We start from the raw sequence: 24,231 nt of genomic DNA on the forward strand, positions 1-24,231 counted from the left end.
GATTCAATCGGAACAGAGCGGAGTAGAGTGTTCCACATTAAAATGAGTTCTCAGGTGACTGATGAGACCAATGCGGGACCGACAGTCTCTGTCACAGGTGGGGCAGACGGTGCATGGAGGGACGGGTGGGTGGGGCGCTTGGTTTGTCGTACGCTCCTTCTGTTGTTGGTGCTTGGCTTCCGCGTGCTCCCGGCGAAGAGATTCAAAGTGTTCGCCGCCTTTTCAGATGCTTCTCCTCCACTTTGAGCGGTCTTGACCTCTCCAAGCTCATCCTGTCTACGAGACCCACTTGCTGCTCCCTTGACCCTATTTCCACTAAAGTGCTGACCACCCAACTTCCTTTTCTGGCTCCCATGTTAGTCAACATTATTAACGGTTCTCTCTCCTCAGGTGCTGTTCCTCTCTCCTTCAAATCTGCCGTCATCACCCCTCTGCTCAAAAAAGCTAACCCTTGACCCCACTTTGCTCGCAAGCTATCTCCCCATCTCCAACCTCTCTTTCCTCTCCAAAGTATTTGAACGTGTTGTTGCCTCCCAAATCCGTGACCATCTTTCCCTGAATTCAATGTTTGAATCCCTTCATTCTGGTTTCCGCCCCTGCCACAGTACCAAACGGCTCTCATCAAAGTCACAAATTACATTCTTTGTGACTGTGACAAAGGTAAACTATCCCTCCTCGTCCTTTTTGACCTGTCTGTAGCCTTTGACACGGTTGATCACTCCATCCTCCTCCAACGTCTCTCCACCGTCGTCCAGCTGGGTGGGACTGCACTCGCCTGGTTCCATTCTTATCTATCTAATCGTAGCCAGAGAATCACCTGCAATGGCTTCTCTTCCCGCCCCCACATCGTTACCTCTGGTGTCCCCCAAGGATCTACCCTTGCTCCCCTCTTATTTCTCATCTACATGCTGCCCCTTGGTGATATCATCTGAAAACACAGCGTCAGTTTCTACATGTACGCTGATGACACCCAGCTCTACCTCTCCACCACTTCTCTCGACCCCTCCACAGTCTCTAAATTGTCAGACTGCTTGCCTGACATCCAATACTGGATGACCAGAAATTTTCTCCAATTAAATATTGGGACGATCGAAGCCACTGTTTTTGGTCCTGGCCAAAAACTACGTTCCCTAACCACTGACTCCATCCCTCTCCCGAACATCTATTTGAGGCTGAACCAGACTGTTCGCAAACTAGGTGTCATATTTTTCCCTGAAATTAGTTTCCAGCCACATATTCGCAGCATAACTAAAATCGCCTTCTTCCACCTCCAGTGCCCGTCCCTGCCTCAGCTCTTCTGCTGCTGAAGCCCTCATTCATCTCTCCATGGCCCTGCCCCTCCCTATCTCTAATCTATTTCATCCTCACAACCCCACAAGATGTCTGCGCTCCTTAAATTCTGCCCTCTTGAACATCCCTCATTATAACTACTTCAACTCATTCCTGGCTGGCCTTGCACATTCTACACTAGGCAAACTTAAGGTCATCCAAAACTCGGCAGCCCGTGTCCTAACTCGCACCAAGTTCCACTCACCCACCACCCCCTGTGCTCGCTGACCTACATTGGCTCCCAGTTAAACAATGCCTCGATTTCAAAATTCTCATCCTTGTTTTCAAATCTCTCCATGGCCTGGCCCCTCCCTATCTCTGTAATCTATTTCAGCCTCACAACCCCTCAAGATGTCTGCGCTCCTCAAATTCTGCCCTCTTGAACATCTCTCATTATAATTGCTCAATCATCGGTGGCCTTGTCTTCAGCTATTTGGGCCCTAAACTCTGGAACTCCCTCCCTAAACCTCTCCGCCTCTCTACCTCTCTATCCTCCTTTAAGGTGCTCCTTAAAGCCTATTTCTTTAACCCAGCTTTTGGTCATCTGCTGTAATTTCTTCTTATGTGGCTCGGTGTCAAATCTATCTGTTTTGTCTTGTAACACTGCTGTGAAGCACCTTGGGACGTTTTACTATGTTAAAGGCGCTATATAAATAAAATTTGTTGTTGTTGTCTTGGGCCAGGGATTCCCAAGAGTCTGTGGGGATGTTACATTTTTTCAAGGAGGCTTTGAGGGTGTCCTTGAAGTGTTTTCTCTGCCCTCCTGGGAATCGTCTGCCATGGCGTAGCTCAGAGTAGAGCGCTTGTTTTGGGAGTCTAGAATCGGGCATGCAATGTGGCCCATACATTGGAGCTGATTGAGCGTGGTCAATGCCTCGATTGCTGGGAATGTTGGCCCGAGAGAGAACGCTGATGTTGGTGCGCCTATCTTGCCAATTAATTTGCAGGATTTTGCGAAGGCAACATTGGTGGTACTTCTCCAGTGCTTTGAGGGTTGATTGGCAGGGAAGGGGTAGGGAACCAATTCCAACTGTATCCTCCTCCTGATGAAATGCTTAGAACATGGTCTTGTCAGAACCAACACCTTGTTTCATCAGAAAGACAAGTACAAGGCTGTCATGTATGTATTTTTGGGTTTACTAGCCACCAGGTGGCGCCACTGTCGGAGGTCATTGGGCTGTGCGCACCTGTGTGCGGCCCAGATATAAAAGGCCAGCCCTCTTGTAATGTAGTCACTTTGGGTCCTAATAAAGTAGAGCCAGGTTTGTACCTGTTCGGAGTTTACAGTATTCAGTCGACTGAGTTATTACATACACAACATTTGGCGACGAGATAACAAGCAACTTCGCATGCAAAAATGAGCACAATTGGAATTCTGGAGCAATTCGTGGAGGGAGAAGATTGGGCAGACTTTGTAGCCCGCTTGAACCAGTACTTCGTGGCCAGCAAAATGGAGAAAGAGGCAGTCGCAGTTCGGCGCTGAGCGATCCTCCTCACAGTTTGCGGTCCAAAAATTTAGGGACTCAAAGAATCTCCTCTCGCCCTTAAGTCCAACGGACAAGAACTATGAAACATTGTGCACATTGGTACGTGACCATCTCAAACCAGATGAAGGCATCATCATCTCAAGATATCGATTCTATACGCATGTTCGTTCTGAGGGCCAGGATGTATCGGAATTCGTTGCTGACCTGCGACGTCTAGCTGGATCGTGTGTAAGTTCGAAACTGTGTTGGCAGACATGCTGCGGGACTTCTTTGAGAGTGGCATCAACCATGAGGTGATCCTGCGTAGGCTACTGATGGCAGAGACGCTGGATTTGAGCAAGGCCATCACGATTGCCCAATCATGCATGACAACGGACAAAAGCTTAAAGCAGATATCATTGAAAAATCAGAACTCGGCAAGTACTGTAAACTGTAAGTATTGTCGTTTGGCAGAGCTGCATATGGCTGGGCCTACCCGACTGCGTACTCGAAACCTGTGGCTGCTCAAAGTCCGCCAACGGGAATGTTGCCGATATCACCGTGTTGGCGTTGCGGGGGAAATTATTGGTATCATCAGTGTCAGTTTAAACAGTATATTTGTAAAGGCTGTTCGAGAATGAGGCATTTCCAGCGCATCTGTCTGCAACTGAGCAAGCGTGCTGCGACACACCACGTGGAGGATGATGACAAGTCTAGCGCGGATCCGGACATGCAATCCGAGATACCAGAGGAGGAAGTGTATGGACTATATTTGTTCCTAACAAAGAGCCAACCGATAATGATTAATGGAAAACATAATGGTGTGCCGGTATCGATGGAATTGGTCACGGGTGCGAGTCAATCAATAATGAGCCAGAAGACATTCGACAGGCTGTGGGATGCTAAGGCTGTGAGGCTGAAGCTAAGTCCAGTCAATGCCAAGTTGCGGACGTACACTAAAGAACTCATAACGATGATTGGCAGTGCAGTAATCAAGGTGTTGTATGATGGTGTGGTTCATGATTTACCGTTATGGATTGTTCCAGCCAATGGTCGAACGCTGTTTGGCAGGAACTGGTTAGAGAAAATCAAATGAAACTGGAACGAGATCAAAGCATTGTCATCGGAGGAGGATACCCCGTGCTCAAGTGCTGAGCAAGTTCCCCTCGCTGTTTGAACCAGGCATTGGCAATTTCACGAGAGCCAAGGTGCAGATCCGCGTGGACTTGGATGCAAGACCCGTCCATCATAAAGCTCGGCAGTTCCGTACATGAGGGAGAAGGTCGAAATCGAACTGGACAGACTCCAGCGTGAAGGGATCATATCACTGGTCGAATTTAACGAATGGGCCAGCCACATTGTTCCCGTGTTGAAAAGAGATGGCACTGTCAGGATTTGTGGAGACTACAAGGTTACGATCAACCGAGTTTCGAAACAGGATCAATACCCATTACCGAAGACTGATGACCTGTTTGCAACGTTAGCCGGGGGGAAGTCGTTCACTAAACTGGATCTGACATTGGCCTACATGACACAGGAGCTGGTCGACACATCAAAGAAACTTACGTGCGTCAACACTCGTAAACAACTGTTTATCTACAACAGGTGCCCTTTTGGAATTCGCTCGGCTGCAGCCATATTTCAGAGCAACATGGAGAGTCGACTGAAGCCCGTCCCCAGAACCATCGTGTTCCAAGATGACATACTGGTCACAGATCATGACTCCGTCGAACATCTGAACAACCTGGAAGAGGTTCTACAACGTCGGGACAAAGTGGGACTCAGACTGAAACGCTCGAAGTGCATCTTCATGGCACAGGAAGTCAAATTCCAAGGGAGGAAAATTGCTGCTGACGGTATCAGGCCTAGGGACTCAAAAACCAAGCCCATCAAAAATGTACCCAAGCCTCAGAATGTGATGGAGCTGCATTCCTTCCTTGATCGACTCAACTACTTCGATAATTTCTTACCTAGATTGAGCACCTTATTAGAGCCACTGCACATGTTGCTAAGAAAAGGCGACAACTGGGTTTGGGGTGCATCTCAAGAAAGAGCTTTTGAGAAAGCTACTAATCTGCTTTGCTCTAACAAGCTGCTGGTACATTATGATCTGTGTAAGCGTTCTAGTATTGGCCTGTTATGTTTCTATGACGAAGCATCACAGTCTCTCCTCATATGTCAGTCCTACCATCCTGGGAATCAGTCTGGTGAACCTTCGCTGCACTCCCTCAGTAGCAAGAACGTCCTTCCTCAGATTAGGAGACCAAAACTGAACACAATATTTCAGATGAGGCCTCACCAAGACCTTGTACAACCGCAGTAAGACCTCTCTGCTCCTATACTCAAATTCCCTAGCTATGAAGGCCAACATACCATTTGCCTTCTTCGCCACCTGCTGCACCTGCATGCCAACTTTCAATGACTAATGTACCATGACACCCAGGTCTCGTTGCACCTCCCCTTTTCCTAATCTGTCGCCATTCAGATAATATATTGTAAATAGCTGGGGTCTCAGCACTGAGCCCTGCGGCACCTCACCTCACCTGCGCCATTCTGAAAAGGACCCGTTTATCCAGACTCTCTGCTTCCTGTCTATCAACCAGTTCTCTATCCATGTCAGTACGTTACCCCCAATACCATGTGCTTTTATTTTGCACACCAATCTATTGTGTGGGACCTTGTCAAAAGCCTTTTGAAAGTCCAAATACACCACATCCACTGGTTCTCCCTTGTCCACTCTAATAGTTACATCGTCAAAAAATTCTAGACGATTTGTCAAGCATGATTTCCCTTTCATAAATCCATGCTGACTTGGAACGATCCTGACACTGCTTTCCAAATGCGCTGCTATTTCATCTTTAATAATTGATTCCAACATTTTCCCCACTACTGATGTCAGGCTAACCAGTCTATAATTACCCGTTTTCTCTCTCTCCCTCCTTTTTAAAAAAGTAGTGTTACATTAGCTACCCTCCAGTCCATAGGAACTGATCCAGAGTCGATAGACTGTTGGAAAATGATCACCAATGCATCCACTATTTCGAGGGCCACTTCCTTGAGTACTCTGGGATGCAGACTATCAGGCCCTGGGGATTTATCGGCCTTCGATCCCATCAATTTCCCCAACACAATTTCCTGCCGAATAAGGATTTCCTTCAGTTCCTCCTGCTCACTAGACCCTCGGTCCCCTAGTATTTCCGGAAGGTTATTTGTGTCTTCCTTCGTGAAGACAGAACCAAAGTATTTGTTCAACTGGTCTGCCATTTCTTTGTTACCCATTATAAATTCTGACTGCAAGGGACCTACAGTTGTCTTCACTAATCTTTTTCTCTTCACATAGCTATAGAAGCTTTTGCAGTCAGTTTTTATGTTCCCAGCAAGCTTCCTCTCATATTCTATTTTTCCCCTCCTAATTAAACCATTTGTCCTCCTCTGCTGAATTCTAAATTTCTCCCAGTCCTCAGGTTTGTTGCTTTTTCTGGCCAATTTATATGACTCTTCTTTGGATTTAACACTATCCTTAATGTCCCTTGTTAGCCACGGTTGAGCCACCTTCCCCATTTTATTTTTACTCCAGACAGGGATGTACAATTGCTGAAGTTCATCCATGTGATCCTTAAATGTTTGCCATTGCCTATCCACCATCAACCCTTTAAGTATAATTCACCAGTCTATTCTAGCCAATTCACGTCTCAGACCATCGAAGTTACCTTTCCTTAAATTCAGGACCCTAGTCACTCTCCACCTTAATAAAGAATTCTACCATATTATGGTCACTCTTCCACAAGGGGCCTCGCACAACAAGATTGCTCATTAGTCCTTTCTCATTATACATCACCCAGTCTAGGATGGCCAGCCCTCTAGTTGGTTCCTCGACATATTGGTCTAGAAAACCATCCCTAATACACTCCAGGAAATCCTCCTCCACCGTATTGCTATCAGTTTGGTTAGCTCAGTCTATATGTAGATTAAAGTCACCCATGATAACTGCTGTACCTTTATTGCACGCATCCTTAATTTCTTGTTTGATGCTGTCCCCAACCTCACTACTACTGTTTGATGGTCTATACACAACTCCCACTAGCGTTTTCTGCCCTTTGGTATTCCGCAGCTCCACCCATACAGATTCCACATCATCCAAGCTAATGTCCTTTCTTACTATTGCGTTAATTTCCTCTTTAACCAGCAATGCTACCCCACCTCCTTTTCCTTTTTGTCTATCCTTCCTGAATGTTGAATACTCCTGAATGTTGTGTTCCCTGCCTTGGTCACCCTGGAGCCATGTCTCCGTGATGCCAATTATATATTCGTTAATTGCTGTCTGCACAGTTAATTCGTCCACCTTATTACGAATACTCCTCGCATTGAGGGACAGAGCCTTCAGGCTTGTCTTTTTAACACACTTTGCCCCTTTAGAATTTTGCTGTAATGTGGCCCTTTTTGCTTTTTGACTTAGGTTTCTCTGCCCTCCACTTTTACTTTTCTTCTTTCTATCTTTTGCTTCTGCCCCCATTCTATTTCCCTCTCTCTCCCTGCATAGGTTCCCATCCCCCTGCCATATTAGTTTAACCCCTCCCCAACATCACTAGCAAACACTCCCCCTCGGACATTGGTTCCGGTCCTGCCTAGGTGCAGACCGCCCGGTTTGTACTGGTCCCACCTCCCCCCAGAACCGGTTCCAATGTCCCAGGAATTTGAATCCCTCCCTTCTGCACCACTCCTCAAGCCACGTATTCATCTTAGCTATCCTGCATTTCCTACTCTGACTAGCACGTGGCACAGGTAGCAATCCTGGGATTACTTCCTTTGAGGTCCGACTTTTTAATTTAACTCCCAGTTCCCTAAATTCAGCTTGTAGGACCTCTTCCCATTTTTTACCTATATCGTTGGTACCTATATGCACCACAACAACTGGCTGTTCACCCTCCCCCTCCAAAATGTCTTGCAGCCGCTCTGAGACATCCTTGACCCTTGCACCAGGGAGGCAACATACCATCCTGGAGTCTCGATTGCGGCCGCAGAAACATCTATCTATTCCCCTTACAATAGAATCCCCTACCACTATAGCTCTCCCACTCTTTTTCCTGCCCTCCTGTGTAGCAGAGCCACCCACGGTGCCATGAACTTGGCTGCTGCTGCCCTCCCCTGATAAGTCATCCCCCCCAACAGTACCCAAAACGGTGTATCTGTTTTGGAGGGGGATGACCGCAGCGGACCCCTGCACCACCTTCCTTCCACTGCTCTTCCTGCTGGTCACCCATTCCTGTGTAACCATTCTGTCTGTGTAACCTTTACTTGCGGTGTGACAAACTCACTAAACTTGCTATTCACGATATCGTCAGCATCGCGGATGCTCCAGAGTGAATCCACCCGCAGCTCCAGTGCCGCAATGCAGTCTGTCAGGGGCTGCAGCAGGATACACTTCCTGCACATGTCATATGGAGTTGGTTGCGTGCTCCAACAAGCTAATGAGTCGGGCAAATTACAACCTGTTGCATATGCTTCAAAAAGTTTGTCAAAGGCAGAAAGAGCCTACAGCAAAAGAAGCATTAGCCTGTGTGTATGGGGTTAAAAAGATGCATCCCTACCTGTTTGGTCTTCGGTTTGAACTGGAAGCAGATCACAAGCTACTCATTTCATTGTTTTCGGAAAACAAAGGTATCAATACCAATGCATCGTCCCGCATCCAGAGGTGGGCGCTGACATTATCTGCCTATAATTATGTCATTCGCCATAGACCTGGCACTGAGAATTGTGCCGATGCATTGAGCCGTCTGCCGTTACCCACATGGAGGTGGAAATGCCACAACCGGCAGACCTACTGTTAGTCATGGATGCTTTTGAAAGTGAAGGAACCCCTGTCACGGCCCAACAAGTTAAGACCCGGATCAGCCAGGACCCGATATTATCGGTTGTGAAACGCTATATCCTTAGTGGTGATTGGTCTGCCATACCCAAGCAAATGTGTGAGGAGACCAAACCTTACATCCGTCGCAAAGACAAACTATCCATTCAATTAGATTGTATACTGTGGGGTAATCGTGTTATGCCCAAGAAAGGTAGAGAGAAATTTGTGCATGATCTACATAGCATGCATCCTGGTATTGTCATGATGAAAGCCATTGCCAGGTCTCATGTATGGTGACCTGGAGTTGATTCTGATCTGGAATCATGTGTGCATCAGTGCAACACTTGCATGCAGCTTAGTAAAGCACCAGCGGAATCGCCGCTGAGTCTGTGGTCGTGGTCATCTAAACCATGGTCCAGGATCCACATCGACTTTGCAGGTCCCTTCCTGGGAAAGATGTTCTTAGTTGTGGTGGATACTTATTCCAAGTGGATAGTACACAATCATGTCATCCAGCACAGCCACAGCTACTATTGAGATCCTTCGTGTCATGTTTGCTACGCATGGTCTGCCTGACATTGTTGTAAGCGACAACGGATCTTGCTTCACCAGTATGGAGTTTCAAGAGTTCATGAAACTCAATAGTATCAAACATGTGAGGTCAGCACCATTCAAACCCGCATTCAATGGACAAGCAGAGCGTCCAGTTCAAACCATTAAGCAGAGTATGAAACGTGTAACTCAAGGTTCACTGCAGACTCGCTTGTCACGCATATTGCTTAGTTACAGGACAAGACCCCATATGCTTACCGGGGTCTCACCTGCTGATCTATTGATGAAGAGAGGTCTCAAGACCAGGCTCTCTCTTGTCCACCCTGACTTGAATAATCGTGTCGAATACAGACGTCAAAATCAGCAAGGGTATCATGATCGTGCTACTGGGTCATGCAACATTTCTATCAATGATCCTGTGCATGTACTGAATTATGGTCAAGATCCCAAATGAATCGCCGGTAGTGTTACGGCCAAGGAGGGTAACAGAGTGTTTATCGTCAAGCTCAAGAATGGCAAACATGCAGGAAACATGTCGATCAGATAAAGCTGCAGCACACGGATGAACTGAAACAGTCTGAGGAAGACACAATTAGTGATCAACCAACCTACCCTCAATCATCAGAAGAATCCGCTGTCATCAATGAATTTGGACTTTCAATCCCTGACATGGTCATTGCCACTCCCATCAGATTGGCTACCCAGCCCCCAGTCATAATAGACTCATAGAAACATAGAAAATAGGTGCAGGAGTAGGCCATTCGGCCCTTCGAGCCTGCACCGCCATTCAATGAGTTCATGGCTGAACATGCAACTTCAGTACCCCATTCCTGCTTTCTCGCCATACCCCTTGATCCCCCAAATAGTAAGGACTACATCAAACTCCTTTTTGAATATATTTAGTGAATTGGCCTCAACAACTTTCTGTGGTAGAGAATTCCACAGGTTCACCACTCTCTGGGTGAAGAAGTTTCTCTTCATCTCGGTCCTAAATGGCTTACCCCTTATCCTTAGACTCTGACCCCTGGTTCTGGACTTCCCCAACATTAATAAGAACATAAGAACATAAGAACTAGGAACAGGAGTAGGCCATCTAGCCCCTCGAGCCTGCTCTGCCACCCAACATGATCATGGCTGATCTAGCCGTGGACTCAGCTCCACTTACCCGCCCGCTCCCCATAACTCTTAATTCCCTTATTGGTTAAAAATCTATCTGTGATTTGAATATATTCAATGAGCTAGCCTCAACTGCTTCCTTGGGCAGATAATTATACAGATTCACAACCCTCTGGGAGAAGAAATTCCTTCTAAACTCGGTTTTAAATTGGCTCCCCCGTATTTTGAGACTCTGTCCCCTAGTTCTAGTCTCCCTGACCAGTGGAAACAACCTCTATGCCTCTATCCTGTCTATCCCCTTCATTATTTTAAATGTTTCTATAAGATCACTCCTCATCCTTCTGAACTCCAACGAGTAAAGACCCAGTCTACTCAATCTATCACCCTCTCATCTCCGGAATCAGCCGAGTGAATCGTCTCTGTACCCCTTCCAAAGCTAGTATATCCTTCCTTAAGTAAGGTGACCAAAACTGCACGCAGTACTCCAGATGCGGCCTCACCAATACCCTGTACAGTTGCAGAAGGACCTCCCTGCTTTTGTACTCCATCCCTCTCGCAATGAAGGCCAACATTCCATTCGCCTTCCTGATTACCTGCTGCACCTGCAAACTAACTTTTTGGGATTCATGCACAAGGACCCCCAGGTCCCTCTGCACCGCAGCATGTTGTAATTTCTCCCCATTCACATAATATTCCCATTTACTGTTTTTTTTCCCCAAGGTGGATGACCTCACACTTTCCAGAACGCTCGCCCAAGGCTGGAGTTGAACTGAGACATTCAACTCGAGTCTTAATTTGTAAAAAGACCGTTACTAAAATCTTAAAGGGGGATATTGTCATGTATGTATGCTTGGGGTTACTAGCCACCAGATGGCGCCATTGTCAGAAGTCACCGGGCTGTGCGCACGTGTGTGCGGCCCAGATATAAAAGGCCAGCCCTCTTGTAATGTAGTCACTTTGGGTCCTAATAAAGAACAGCCAGGTTTGTACCTGTTCGGAGTTTACAGTATTTAGTCTATTGAGTTATTGCATACACAACAAAGGCCTCTTGGCAAATAGCAATTGTAAGCCACTTAACTCTTGGAGCCCTTTGAAACTCTCAATAACTCCTCCTGCACACTCATTATATTCGGTATAAATCACTTGAACCCTTTGATTACATTCTGGCCTCCAGCTCGTTTCCACGTGTCAATTAGTTGTTGCACTAACTGTCACGACCTACAGGGAAAACTTGCTCCAGAATGGATTAATGCAATAGGCCCTCTTCAGCATGAATTGATTGCACAGTGTTCGAGCCAGCACTTTGCCACTCACCATAGCAAAGACGTAATGAAAACAATTGACAATGAATTGACAAACAGATCCACCCACAGCCATTAATCAGCCTCACCTTCAAAGAGGAACGTCTCATTCCAATGTGGATTTAAATTCTTTCTTTTCACTTTAGTTTCTAGCTTGTGTTTTTTGTCAGGGAGCAGGTAGATTTTAACAAATGGGTCACTGGTGCCACTAAAGTCCTTTGCCGGCAGCTCCACAGCCTTCATTATTTTCACGGTGAAAGTAGACTCCTGGAAGTTGTACCCGACGCTGAACTGAATACGGCCCAGGTTCTCACGCGAGCTTCCCTCATGGTCGTCTTCAGAACCCGGTGACAGCTGGACAAAGACAAATACAAATTCAGCTGAAAATGACAGTTTCGAAATTCAGTTCCACCCTTAAGAGTCACATAAGATTTTGTACGCTCTAGTAGGTTCCTATGTAAGCCATAATGTGACTCATTGAAAAGGTTTATATGTTTAAACCCTAGGCTCTGGAATTTCATTCTTAAGCCTCTAATATCCTCCTTAACCTGTCCTAATGGCCCTGAATTTGCGGTCGGCATGACTGCACACTCTGCGAGATTGCAATTGATCTGTATCTTCCTTTAAAACATAATTGGTCAAACGCGGCTTTCTATGTTTCCTGATTGGCCAGTGGAAGGAACACTGCCCCTCGTGATCCCAGGTACGCTTACGAACAACAGTACGCCCCTGGGATTCGGGGCACTACACTGCAGCATTTTAAAGCCAGTTTTCGTTTGGGGCTTTGCGCCAGGTAAGTGCCAATTGCGTTCGGAGGGCGGCAGCGTATTCCTTACCTACACCACGACCGCAATTTCAGGGTCAATATCTCCTTATGTGGTTTGATGTCAAAGTTTGTTTGGTAACACTCCTATGTGAGCGCCTTGGAACATTTGACTACGTTTTACTACGTTAAAGGCGCTATATAAATGCAAGTTGCTGTTGTGTAAGGTACTTATTTGAACATATAGGACTTAACATTGACTCAGAGTCATTTATTTTCATCCTTGGAAATACATAGCCTATTGTTCTAGTTTGACCACACGTGATTCATGGGATAAAAACATAAGGAACTGCAACAATAAAATCAATCAACTGGGTTTGATCAGTTTCAACCTAGTCTCTAGTGGACATGAGTCCACAACAACAACAACTTGTATTTATATAGCATCTTTAACGTAGTAAAACGTCCCAAGGCGCTTCACAGGCGCGTTACAAGACTGGAGAGTTGTTTGTGCCCATGGAACCATACCCCAGCATGAATCAATACCTCCAGATGTGAAGAATACTAGACAGAAGAATTTAACAGGTCAAATGTAGAAATTATAAAATATGTACTAAGGCACCGTGATGGGTATGCAATCTCTGTTCCTTCTCATAACTCAGAATGAAAGGGAGTTGCTTAAGTGCATAACATCTGAAGTTAAGAGTGGGTTTTGATCACTTTAATCAGTAGAGATATTTATCATGACAGTTTGAATTTTATACAAAATCGGTTATTATCCGAAAAGATGCAATACACTCTCACCGTGGACTATTCTGCATGTATCACATTCTAGCCTTGTGTTATTATCCTATGTAATGCATACGTTATCCGATGTAATTACATTTATAGCTCACCTCCTTTCAAAGAACTTTAGAAGGGGCAACGGTGAACTCTGAGCAAGAAGTAAAGGATCCTGCTGGGGAAAAGAGACTAAGATCCACGTTGAAGAGCTAAGCTTTGAGGAGGCTTAATATGATAGGCGGAGACATATCAAGGTGAAGTGGCATAGAAAGTTCCAGTGGGCCATAATGGCCAAAAGATCAGGCTGCAATCGTGGTGCAGAAGAGATGAGGACATAAGAACATAAGAAATAGGAGCAGGAGTAGGCCATACGGCCCCTCGAGCCTGCTCCGCCATTCAATACGATCATGGCTGATCCGATCATGGACTCAGCTCCACTTCCCTCTCCGCTCCCCATAACCCCTTATTGTTTAAGAAACTGTCTATTTCTGTCTTAAATTTATTCAATGTCCCAGCTTCCACAGCTCTCTGAGGCAGAAATTTCTCCTCATCTCAGTTTTAAATGGGCGTCCCCTTATTCTAAGATCATGCCCTCTAGCTCTAGTCTCCCCCATCAGTGGAAACATCCTCTCTGCATCCACCCTGTCAAGCCCCCTCATAATTTTATACGTTTCGATGAGATCACTTCTCATTCTTCTGAATTCCAGTGAGTAGAGGCCCAGCCTACTCAACCTTTCCTCATAAGTCAACCCCCTCATCCCCAGAATCAACCTATTGTGCCAGGGCACACCATATTCTGGAGTACTGGCAATGGAGGAGATAGGCTAGGATCTAAGGCTGGAGAAGATTTTCCGTAGAGAGTGGGTTGAGGGATTTCAAAATGAGGACAAAGTTTTTGAAGTCAAATGCTGGAGTGCAGAAAGTGAGTGGAGTTGGGTGAGGGTGGAAGTTCGAAGTGTTCAAGACTTCGTGTTGGAGATTGACGCTGCAGAGTTTTAGCTTGAATTTGTGAAACATGGAGCAGGGGACACCAGTGAAGAGAATGTTAGAGAAATCAATCCTTAAAGTGATGAAAGCATGGATGTCAGAAGTTTGTAAGTAACTGGAATCTGCTGTATTGTTCATTCCTGGTACATATCGCGTTTTGTCATTTATAGCCCAAACCATGGTCTGACAAGAGCATTTATTCTTCTATTACCCAAAGTCGGAGAGTTCTCTAGAGGGCTGGTACAGTGACATGCGTTTCTGTTCAACTTGTAGGCAATGCTACAAGACCCGATAAAGGTTACACTGGTTCATAAGGAGGAGGCATTCGTTGTTTGAGTAAGGGAGAAATATGTGAGTGAAACCACGAATGTAATAATGGACAGATATTAGTTGCAAGACTTGTATCAGTATTTTTCAGTAAGTCAAGAAAATCAGTTGAATCTGCAATATGATGCAATATTTATTCCAAATGATGCCTTCATGCTTATGAATGTGATAAAGATACTTTAACTGTGGACCGACAAACACCAGTTTTAAAGTTTTAATCTGTAACGCAGCACTGGAAAAGCAGATCTCTCCTCTCTTTTAGATATGCAGCAATCACTATGTCTGAAGGTGTGTAGAGGGTACTACTGAGTACCATAAATATTCAATAAGTATCTTTCTCTGCCACTGTACAAAAACCATCCCCAGCATTGAAGCACTGACCATACTCGACCAGCTCCGCTGGGCAGGCCACATTGTTCGCATGCCAGACATGAGAGTCCCAAAGCAAGCGCTCTACTCAGAACTCCTTCACGGCAAACGAGGCAAAGGTGGGCAGAGGAAACGTTACAAGGACACCCTCAAGCCCCCCTGATAAAGTGCAACATCTCCACCGTCATCTGGGAGTCCCTGGCCAAAGACCGCCCTCAGTGGAGGAAGTGCATCCGGGAGGGCACTGAGCACCTCGAGTCTCATCACCGAGAGCATGCAGAAACCAAGCGCAGGCAGCGGAAGGAGCGTGCGGCAAACCAGTCCCACCCTCCCCTTCCCTCAATGACTATCTGTCCCGCCTGTGACAGGGACTGTGGTTCCCTTTTGAACTGTTCAGCCACCTAAGGACACATTTTAAGAGTGGAAGCAAGTCTTCCTTGATTCCGAGGGACTGCCTATGATGATGATGAAGACCATAAGATGGAAATAACAAGCATATTGTGATGGGCGGGTCACTAGTTCAATTTTTTTCATCTCTGCTCTCCATGCTTATATAGGTGCAGCGCCTAAAATCTGGAACCCTCGGGACCGAGGCCGTTCCAGATTCCGGGCTTCTCCGGATTTTCGATTTGCTTTCTGATGTCACGAATCCGGAAACACCCGAGCCCAGGTTTGGGTATTTCCGGATTTTGGAACATCAGAAAAAGGGTTGAGGGATAAACTGCCGAGGAGCTGTTCGGGCTGTCCGGGGCCCGCCGAGGAAGTGTTCGCATTGAGCGAGGCCCCACTGAGGAAGTCGTTGGGTGGGCCGGCGAGGAGGCCCCGAGGTCGGGCAGCGACAGGGCCCCCAAGGTCGGCAGGGTCGTCGGGTCCGGATTCCGGAACATTTTACGGATTCCAGACGACCCTGCCACCGATCGTCCCAGGGTCTGGATTCTGGAACTCCGGATTCTCGACGCTGCACCTGTACAACTCAAAGGTAACCCCCACAGCCTACACCAAAAAAATAACCGCATGGGCTGATCTAATTACCTGAATTGAATTATCTCATTATAAAGGCTGAAAATGGAATAAATCCCCATTGCAGGGAAGAGACCAAGTACACAACGAAAGTGTAACCATTGTTAACACTCTGAGAATTTTGACAGCTTCGGTTATGAGAAGTTATTAAATCTCCTGCTTGGCAGAAATAATTTATTTTGAAAACCAGCAGAAGGAAGACATTATGAGCTTAAGGAAAAAGGAACACTTGCACTTATATAGCTCCTTAATACTACTCCCAGAAAGGTTTCCAGTTCTTCAAATGCAGTGAATTACTTTGAAATGCAGTGACTATTGACAGGAGGACAGGTGATTAAAAAGATGGCATAAAAAGAACTGAAATTGTAAGGGAGATAGTATGTGCAGATACACCAACATTTAAAAATTAGCAGTTATAATTTACCCACTTCAATAACACTGAATAATGACGTGTAATTATATAATGTGGTGCAAAATGCATACATCATCAAATTTCCGATTAAATAGAGTGAGGTCTATGTAATATCAAAGGACTGCAATCACGCAGTGCATTATTTGTATCAAACCCATTTGAACGTTCAAATTAAATTCCTTCATGCACTATATTACCTCAGTTTCAGTCATCCTGGTTAACCCTTGCCACTGGACCAAGACTGAGCTCTGTCAAGCCCGTGTGGTGGCTGGTGTGCAACGGCCACCCCACGTTAAAAAATTCCACGCACAGGCATCTTCCACCCTTCAGGATGTAGTTCGGGACCTGGAATATTAGGTCCTTCATTGAAACACCTGTGAACTCAGCCTTTTTTGGTGTGTCAGCAGGTCATCCTCGATACGAGGGACTGCCTAATACTAATACTATATTACTGAAGAGGTTAGTTTGCACTGCACGATTTCAGCCTGTGTAGAGTTTACTTAATATGTTATATAATGGGGCTGAATTTGCGATTGGAGGATTCCCACCAGCAAAAAATCTACGTACTTACCTTCTGCTTCGGGATCCACAGAGATTTGCGCTCCTGGGCTTCTACGTGTAGGCCTGCACAGAGGCCCAAGTACCCCAGGGCGCACGCGATTCGCAAGTGCCCTGGGATCACATGGGCTGGGCCAACCAATCGAAGAAGGGAATTCCATTCATGCTTATTGGGATTCCGTATGTACGGAAATCCCATAAGCATGAATGGGGATCACATAAAAAATACATTTAACATAACAAAATGAATTTTTAAAAAAACATTACATATTTAAAATTAATTAAAATATAATTAAACATTTAAAACAACTTTTTTTTTTAAAGGGGCTAAAAATAACCTTACCTTATTGTACATGTGTTTTAATGTTTAAATCAATGAAAAACAGTTTTTTTTAATGTTTTTCTCTTACGTTTAAGAATTTCACGGGCATTTGCTGGGCAGAAGTTGGGCAAATAGCCAAACTCTCTGTCTGCGGATGTCCTTTTCCCAGAGATGTGTGCAATCTGTCAAGAGAATTCAGATCGCAAGTTCAGGGTTTAAGCACATGCGCTGCGCATGCTTAAACCAGGATCTTGCGTGGCCCTGTGGGCACGTGCTCACCTCGTACACACCCGTAGGGGCCGCAAATTACACCCATAGTTTTCATTCCTGGCTCTTAATTCTTAGAAATAAGAACATAAGAAATAGGAGCAGGAGTAGGCCATACGGCCCCTTGAGCCTATTCCGCCATTTAATACAATCATGGCTGATCCGATCATGGACTCAGGTTCACTTCCCTGCCCGATCCCCATAACCCCTTTTCCCTTATCTGTTAATCTATCGGTAGAAACTATCGCAGCACTTTACATATAGCATTAGGCCCTACATCACTCTTTTTACTCTTTCAATTATTTTATATCTTTGCATCCACCTTCAGGATGCTTGTTGCATAAACAATATGCAAAGTAGAAAATTAACTTTAATTTTATCCTTCAGTTTTTCATTACCTTCTCCTAAAAATATTGATTTCTTGCTGGGATATCGTTCAACAGGTGATGCATCAGTCATCTTGTATCTCGTCCAAAAGTCATTCTTCATAAGTGAGCTTCATCATCATAGGCAGTCCCTCGGAATCGAGGAAGACTTGCTTCCAATCTAAAAATGAGTCCTTAGTGTTGTGTCTTTAATACTCTTATGAATGACTCCACGAGGGTCTAGTATTGTACTTGAGCTGTTGTGACCTCAGTCCCATTTATTGTAACTCCAGAATGAAGCACAAGCATGGTGGGCAGGCTTTTATACTGGGCCCTGCACACCTATGCAGGTAACCCTCAGGTCTCCCACCGCAGTGCCCTCTGGTGGCACACCGTATGTGACTATACAGTTAGTATACATGGTCGACATACATGACACTTAGGTGGCTGAACAGTCCAATACGAGAACCACAATCCCTGTCACAGGTGGGACAGATAGTCATTGAGGGAAGGGGTGGGTGGGACAGGTTTGCCGCACGCTCTTTCCGCTGCCTGCGCTTGATTTCGGCATGCTCTCGCCGATGAAGTGAGCTTAGAGTGTGAATGTCAGTAGGCTCACTGATCAGAGAAGTTATCACAGCCAATCACATTGCAGTCCTCAGCTCACCTGTGTGCCTTCCTGCAGCGACAACTGATACTGTGCAGCAACAGCAACACTGGTCTAATTCTTCCCCTCAGAAATCACATTTGCTGGATGTCTCAGTGCACTGTGTCTTAGCATTTCCTATTGTCAGCTCGGGATATCACTTTGCCAAAAAAGGCAATCAGGGTGGTCACTGAGGCTATCTTTTGTTTGTAACTCTGCTGATTGTCAATTAGCAAGTGCTGCTGGCTAATTGAGTTTGTTCCTGATTATTGCATTCTTTTCAGTTATTGATGTAAGACAATGGGTCAATAGTCACCCTTTTTTTGAAGATAGTTGTTGACCTGATTCCAATCCAGTGGGACCTTCCTTATAGAATCGCTTATGATGACCCTCAGGCACTTTGTAGATTTTGCCTTCAATCTCAAGATGCTTCTAGCTTTGGGTATATCTCTACCTGTCTCTGAGGATTTATTTATCTTGAACCCTTTGAGCCTAGTTAGGATCTCCATTGAAATCATTGAGGTTACTTCAAGAACCTTCTGTGCACAGATGGGCGACATATCACGAGCATCTTCTCCAGTGAATACTTTCAGGAAGTAATCAATTATGCTAACTAGTTTATCCTGCTCGCATCCATAAGGGATCTAGGGCCCAAGTTTCCACATGATTTGCGCCTGATTTTTAGGAGCAACTGGTGGAGAACGGACTATCTTAGAAAGCGCAATTCTCCACATTTTTTTCTCTGCAGTTCTAGTCAGGTAGAACAGTTCCACTTTGGAACAGAATTTTTTCTTCAAAAGGGGGCGTGTCCGGCCACTGACGCCTGATTTGAAAGTTTCCACAGTGAAAACGTACTCCAAACTAACTTAGAATGGAGCAAGTGAAGATTTTTGTAGAACTGAAAAAATCTGTTCTACACATTAAAAAATCAGGCTCAGGTTACAAATTAGGCGTCAGAACGAGGTGGGGGGGGGGGGGGGGGGAGGGAAAGTCATTAAATTCTATAATAAATCGTTATTTATACTTCTACAAATATTATACAAATAAATCCAATCTGAATAAATATTTATAAGCAAAGATTAAATAAAACATCTTCATACCTGTGTGAACGTGCTTCAGCCATCGTTCGTTCCCGAGGGGGGGGGGAGCCGTTCCGTTCGTTCCCGCGGGGGGGGGGGGGGGGGAGCCGTTCCGTTCGTTCCCGAGGGGGGGGAGAGCCGTTCCGTTCGTTCCCGAGGGGGGGGAGAGCCGTTCCGTTCGTTCCCGAGGGGGGGGAGAGCCGTTCCGTTCGTTCCCGAGGGGGGGGAGAGCCGTTCCGTTCGTTCCCGAGGGGGGGGGAGCCGTTCCGTTCGTTCCCGCGGGGGGGGGGAGCCGTTCCGTTCGTTCCCGCGGGGGGGGGGGGGGGAGCCGTTCCGTTCGTTCCCGAGGGGGGGGAGAGCCGTTCCGTTCGTTCCCGAGGGGGGGGGGAGCCGTTCCGTTCGTTCCCGCGGGGGGAGGGGGGGGGAGCCGTTCCGTTCGATCCCGCAGGGGGGGGAGGGGGGGGGGAGCCGTTCTGTTCGATCCCGCAGGGGGGGGAGGGGGGGGGGAGCCGTTCTGTTCGATCCCGCAGGGGGGGAGGGGGGGGGAGCCGTTCTGTTCGATCCCGCAGGGGGGGAGGGGGGGGGGAGCCGTTCTGTTCGATCCCGCAGGGGGGGGAGGGGGGGGGGAGCCGTTCCGTTCGTTCCCGCGGGGGGGGGGGGGGGGGAGCCGTTCCGTTCGTTCCCGCGGGGGGGGGGGGGGGGGGGAGCCGTTCCGTTCGTTCCCGCGGGGGGGGGAGGGGGGGGGGAGCCGTTCCGTTCGTTCCCGCGGGGGGGGGGAGGGAAACGGCTGCCTCAACTTTCTGAGGCTTGCTGCAAGAAGCCCCAGTGCTGATGGCAATGTGCTTTTATAAAAAAATGTTCAAAAATTAAACAGCTACAAAGAACTACAAAAATGGCCGAGTGCCAATGTTTCCTTCACACTGCGCGTGCGCGAACGCTCCAATGCGCATGCGCAGCGTTGCTGGCAGGAAAAAAACTAATTTAAATGGTACCCGCCTCCTCCCACTCACAAAATCGGCGCGAGTGTAGGCTCTGCCCCCTGGGCGCCGCGCCAGGCAGACAAGGAGCTGTAAAGCGCTCGAGAATAGCGCGGTTTTTTTTAGGCGCCGTTTTTAGGCGCGAAAAACGGGCGCCCACTGGAAACTTGGGCCCCTAATTTCTTCTCTGATGACCTCTCACTATTATATTTGACAATTTAATTTTTGCTGCAGCTAGTACATACAGCTAAGCTCATTTCTCATTCCCACTATCTCTCTTTTGACATTTTTTCAAAATTCTCATTGTTCACCTTTTTTTTTTACTAATTTCATGTCATATTATTTTGTTAATCCAGTAAGGTCCATATTAATTCAGTATGTGCTTCGAAGATAGTTGACGACCTGATTCCAATCCAGTGGGATCTTGCTTATAGACTCCCTAAATTCAGCATTTAATCCGGATGTTTAGTAGTATGACTTCCAAGAGATTTGGTTTGTTTTCAGCTGAGGTTGCCCGTAACAATTTCCCCAGTTGATTTGTTTAATATCTTCTCTCATTCTGTGCACTTGGTGGGACAGATGTATTCACGGTGCTTCCCACAATTTTAGTTTTAATGTTAGATATACCTCTGCAAGCCTTCTCTTCCAGGTGCCCAGGAACACTTGCTGTATTCTTCAGTTTTGTTTAAGTGCTTTTCCACAGCTTCGCTGGGATGATATTTTATACCCACTAACAATTTCTTCAAGCAGCCTGCAGTTCATTCAACCCAATAGCTTTTTTCTGTGACTGGAGTTTCTGTTATTTGTCCCTCCACTATTTTGTTCCCGCCTTTACTAAAATGCTTGTTTACCTTTCAGTTTTCAGCACCAAAGAAGGGCTGTGCCTCAAATGTTACCTTGTATTTTCTTTCTTCAGTTGCTGACTGACCCTCTGTATATTCTGTTTTTGTTTCAGATTTCCCCTTTATTTATAGATTTGCATCATTGGTTTATCCCATGTTATAATCACTGAACCTGATGGCAACTCCTGGGGCTGCAGACTGATGAGTTTCCAACTTGAATGGACGTCTCTGTGTCTGCCAAATTGGAATGGACATCTTATTGATAGTCCCTGGAGAATAACGTAATATGAAGAGCAAAGCCTCCTTTGCTGAAGGTATGTAGCCTATTAATACTGCAGCCTATGGGACGACCAGCTTCTTACACTATCAATGCAATGCTGGAGGATAACTTTACCCAATTTTCATACACAACTAACTGCTGGATTGAATGCAATAATACTTTGCCATCTGCTGAATGGAACTGAACGATTTCAATCATATTTCCAAGCCACCAATGAAAGATAGGTGGCCATATAGAATTTCAGTCCATGGAACCGCATAAGTAATGAAGTAAAAGCACAATAAATTACATTATTTTCCAGGGCTTAGAAATCCTTCTTTACTTATTACTTCTCATCATCATCATCATAGGCAGTCGCTTGAAATCGAGGAAGACTTGCTTCCACTCTAAAAATGAGTTCTTAGGTGACTGAACAGTCCAACATGGTATTACAGTCTCTGTCACAGGTGGGACAGACAGTTGTTGAGGGAAAGGGTGGGTGGGACAGGTTTGCAGCATGCTCTTTCTGCTGCCTGCGCTTGGTTTCTGCATGCTCTCAGCGCCCTCCCGGATGCACTTCCTCCACTTAGGGCGGTCTTTGGCCAGGGACTCCCAGGTGTCAGTGGGGATGTTGCACTTTATCAGGGAGGCTTTGAGGGTGTATTTGTAACGTTTCCTCTGCCCACCTATGGCTCATTTGCCGTGAAGGAGTTCTGAGTAGAGCGCTTGCTTTGGGACAATGTGGCCTGCCCAGCAGAGCTGATCGAGTGTGGTCAGTGCTTCAATACTGGGGATGTTGGCCTGGTCGAGGACGCTAACATTGGTGCGTCTGTCCTCCCAGAGGATTTGTAGGTTTTTGCGGACACATCGTTGGTGGTATTTCTCCAGCGAATAGTGCCAGAGGATTAGCAGACAGCAAGTGTAATTCCAAGCTTCAAAACGTGAGATAGTTTTAATCCAGGAAGTACAGACCAGTTACCTGAAGGTCAGCAGTAGGAAATATATTAGAATCTTTGCTAAAAAATCAGGTAACAAAACATTTAGAAATAGTCTGAATTGATTTCTGAAAGAAAGGCCATGTTTAACCAATTTTATGGAAAAGATTTCTTCTGTTGACTATTCGTAACAAAATCATGAATATGAGGATAAAAATAAATATCTATGATTTTACCTTAAGTAGCAGAGGAAATCTCCCCCTCCACCACACCCTCCTGGTTGGAAAATGGCAAAAAGTGCATTCGGTCACATCCAACCACACCACATTCCAAAAATAGTCCCATGATTGCTCTATCACACAAGACTTGGATGCACCTAGAAATCATTGCAAGCCCCAAACATTCGTCTTAACTGGATTATAGTTAGAAACCGCACCAGACCCTCACATGACTGAGCAAATAGATGGGGCTAGGAATTCAGAAACATCTCCTTGTAGAATGTATATTACGAACGCATGAACAGCAACATACGCCAGTTTGTTCCCGTCTCATCAGCATGCTGCACTCCAGCCTGACTGGTATTCTGCAATTTTATTTGCACAGCACATTTTTGGGGACCATTTGTAAGAGTTTATGTTGTCAGTTTTGTTGTATATCATTTGTGATGTAAAGCATGATGTACAACTAAACTGGATTAGCAGCATTGGTCAGAGAAGCCATCACTATGTGGAAATATCTGAAAATACCAATCTTTGGAAAGGTTGTAACTGATTTGGAGTAAATAACTCGGCAGGGAAGTGGAACTGAGTCCATGATCAGATCAGCCGTGATCTTATTAAATGGCGGAGCAGGTTCGAGGGGTCAAATGGCCTACTCCTACCCCTATTTCTTATGTAAATGTCTTGGGAATGTTCCCTGCAGATGTAAGACCAGGTTTGCAGGTAATGGAATTGATAATCTAGTTGAGGAAAACCTAAAACATGCTATAAAGAGTCCCTATATCACTACAAAAGAGTCTGCACACTGTAACGAGGATAATTTGGGCATCAAACAGTGATGTACATCATATACTAAAACAGTGCAGACAGCAGAATGAAAAATAAATACACACCAACTTGCATTTATTTTGGGACAATTGGGATTGTGTTATGAATGGTGGTACTTCTACCAATGTGTCAAGTGATATGGGCAGCAGTAACTACCTGATTAGAATAGTCAAGTGACTGCTCGGAAGTAGTGAGGTGCTGTTTCGAGAAGAATGGCTGCCACTGCCAGCTTTGTGTAGGATGCTCTACCCAACCATTTCATCAAGGGGAACATTTATTAAAAATCAATGCTGGAATCCTGCCCTCGTTAAGAGGGAAGCCCAGGCATGTTGAGGAGGAGACAACCCAGAAAACACGAAGGAGAAAGATTAGTGCAAGGGCTTCAGGTCTTCTGAGATTTGATCTACTCTGCCTCAGCATAGTGAGCATTTTCGGAAGGACGTGAAGGCTTTGGAGAGCGTACAGAAGAGATTTACTAGAATGGTTCCAGGGATGAGGGATTACAGTTACCAGAGAAACTGGGGTTGTTCTCCTTGGAGCAGAGAAGGCTAAGAGGAGATTTAATCCAGGTGTTTAAATTCATGAAGGGTTTAGATAGTGTTAAAAAAGAGAACCTGTTTCCAATGGCTGAAGGATTGATCATGAGAGGACATAGACTTAAG

The 24,231-nt window shown here is 45.9% G+C and overlaps 1 protein-coding gene across 1 annotated transcript in view; it reads right to left on the reverse strand.

Moving 5' to 3' along the window:
- Positions 1-24,231, reverse strand: part of LOC139279656 (synaptotagmin-7-like) — a 287,107-nt gene that overhangs the window by 49,962 nt on the left and 212,914 nt on the right. Inside the window, exon 8 of the mRNA XM_070898762.1 lies at positions 11,702-11,966. Coding sequence (XP_070754863.1) covers positions 11,702-11,966 — 265 coding nt within the window. The remainder of the gene's footprint in view (positions 1-11,701; positions 11,967-24,231) is intronic.

Source organism: Pristiophorus japonicus, chromosome 14 (assembly GCF_044704955.1).
Source record: "Pristiophorus japonicus isolate sPriJap1 chromosome 14, sPriJap1.hap1, whole genome shotgun sequence".
In the NCBI taxonomy this organism is placed as follows: domain Eukaryota; kingdom Metazoa; phylum Chordata; class Chondrichthyes; family Pristiophoridae; genus Pristiophorus; species Pristiophorus japonicus.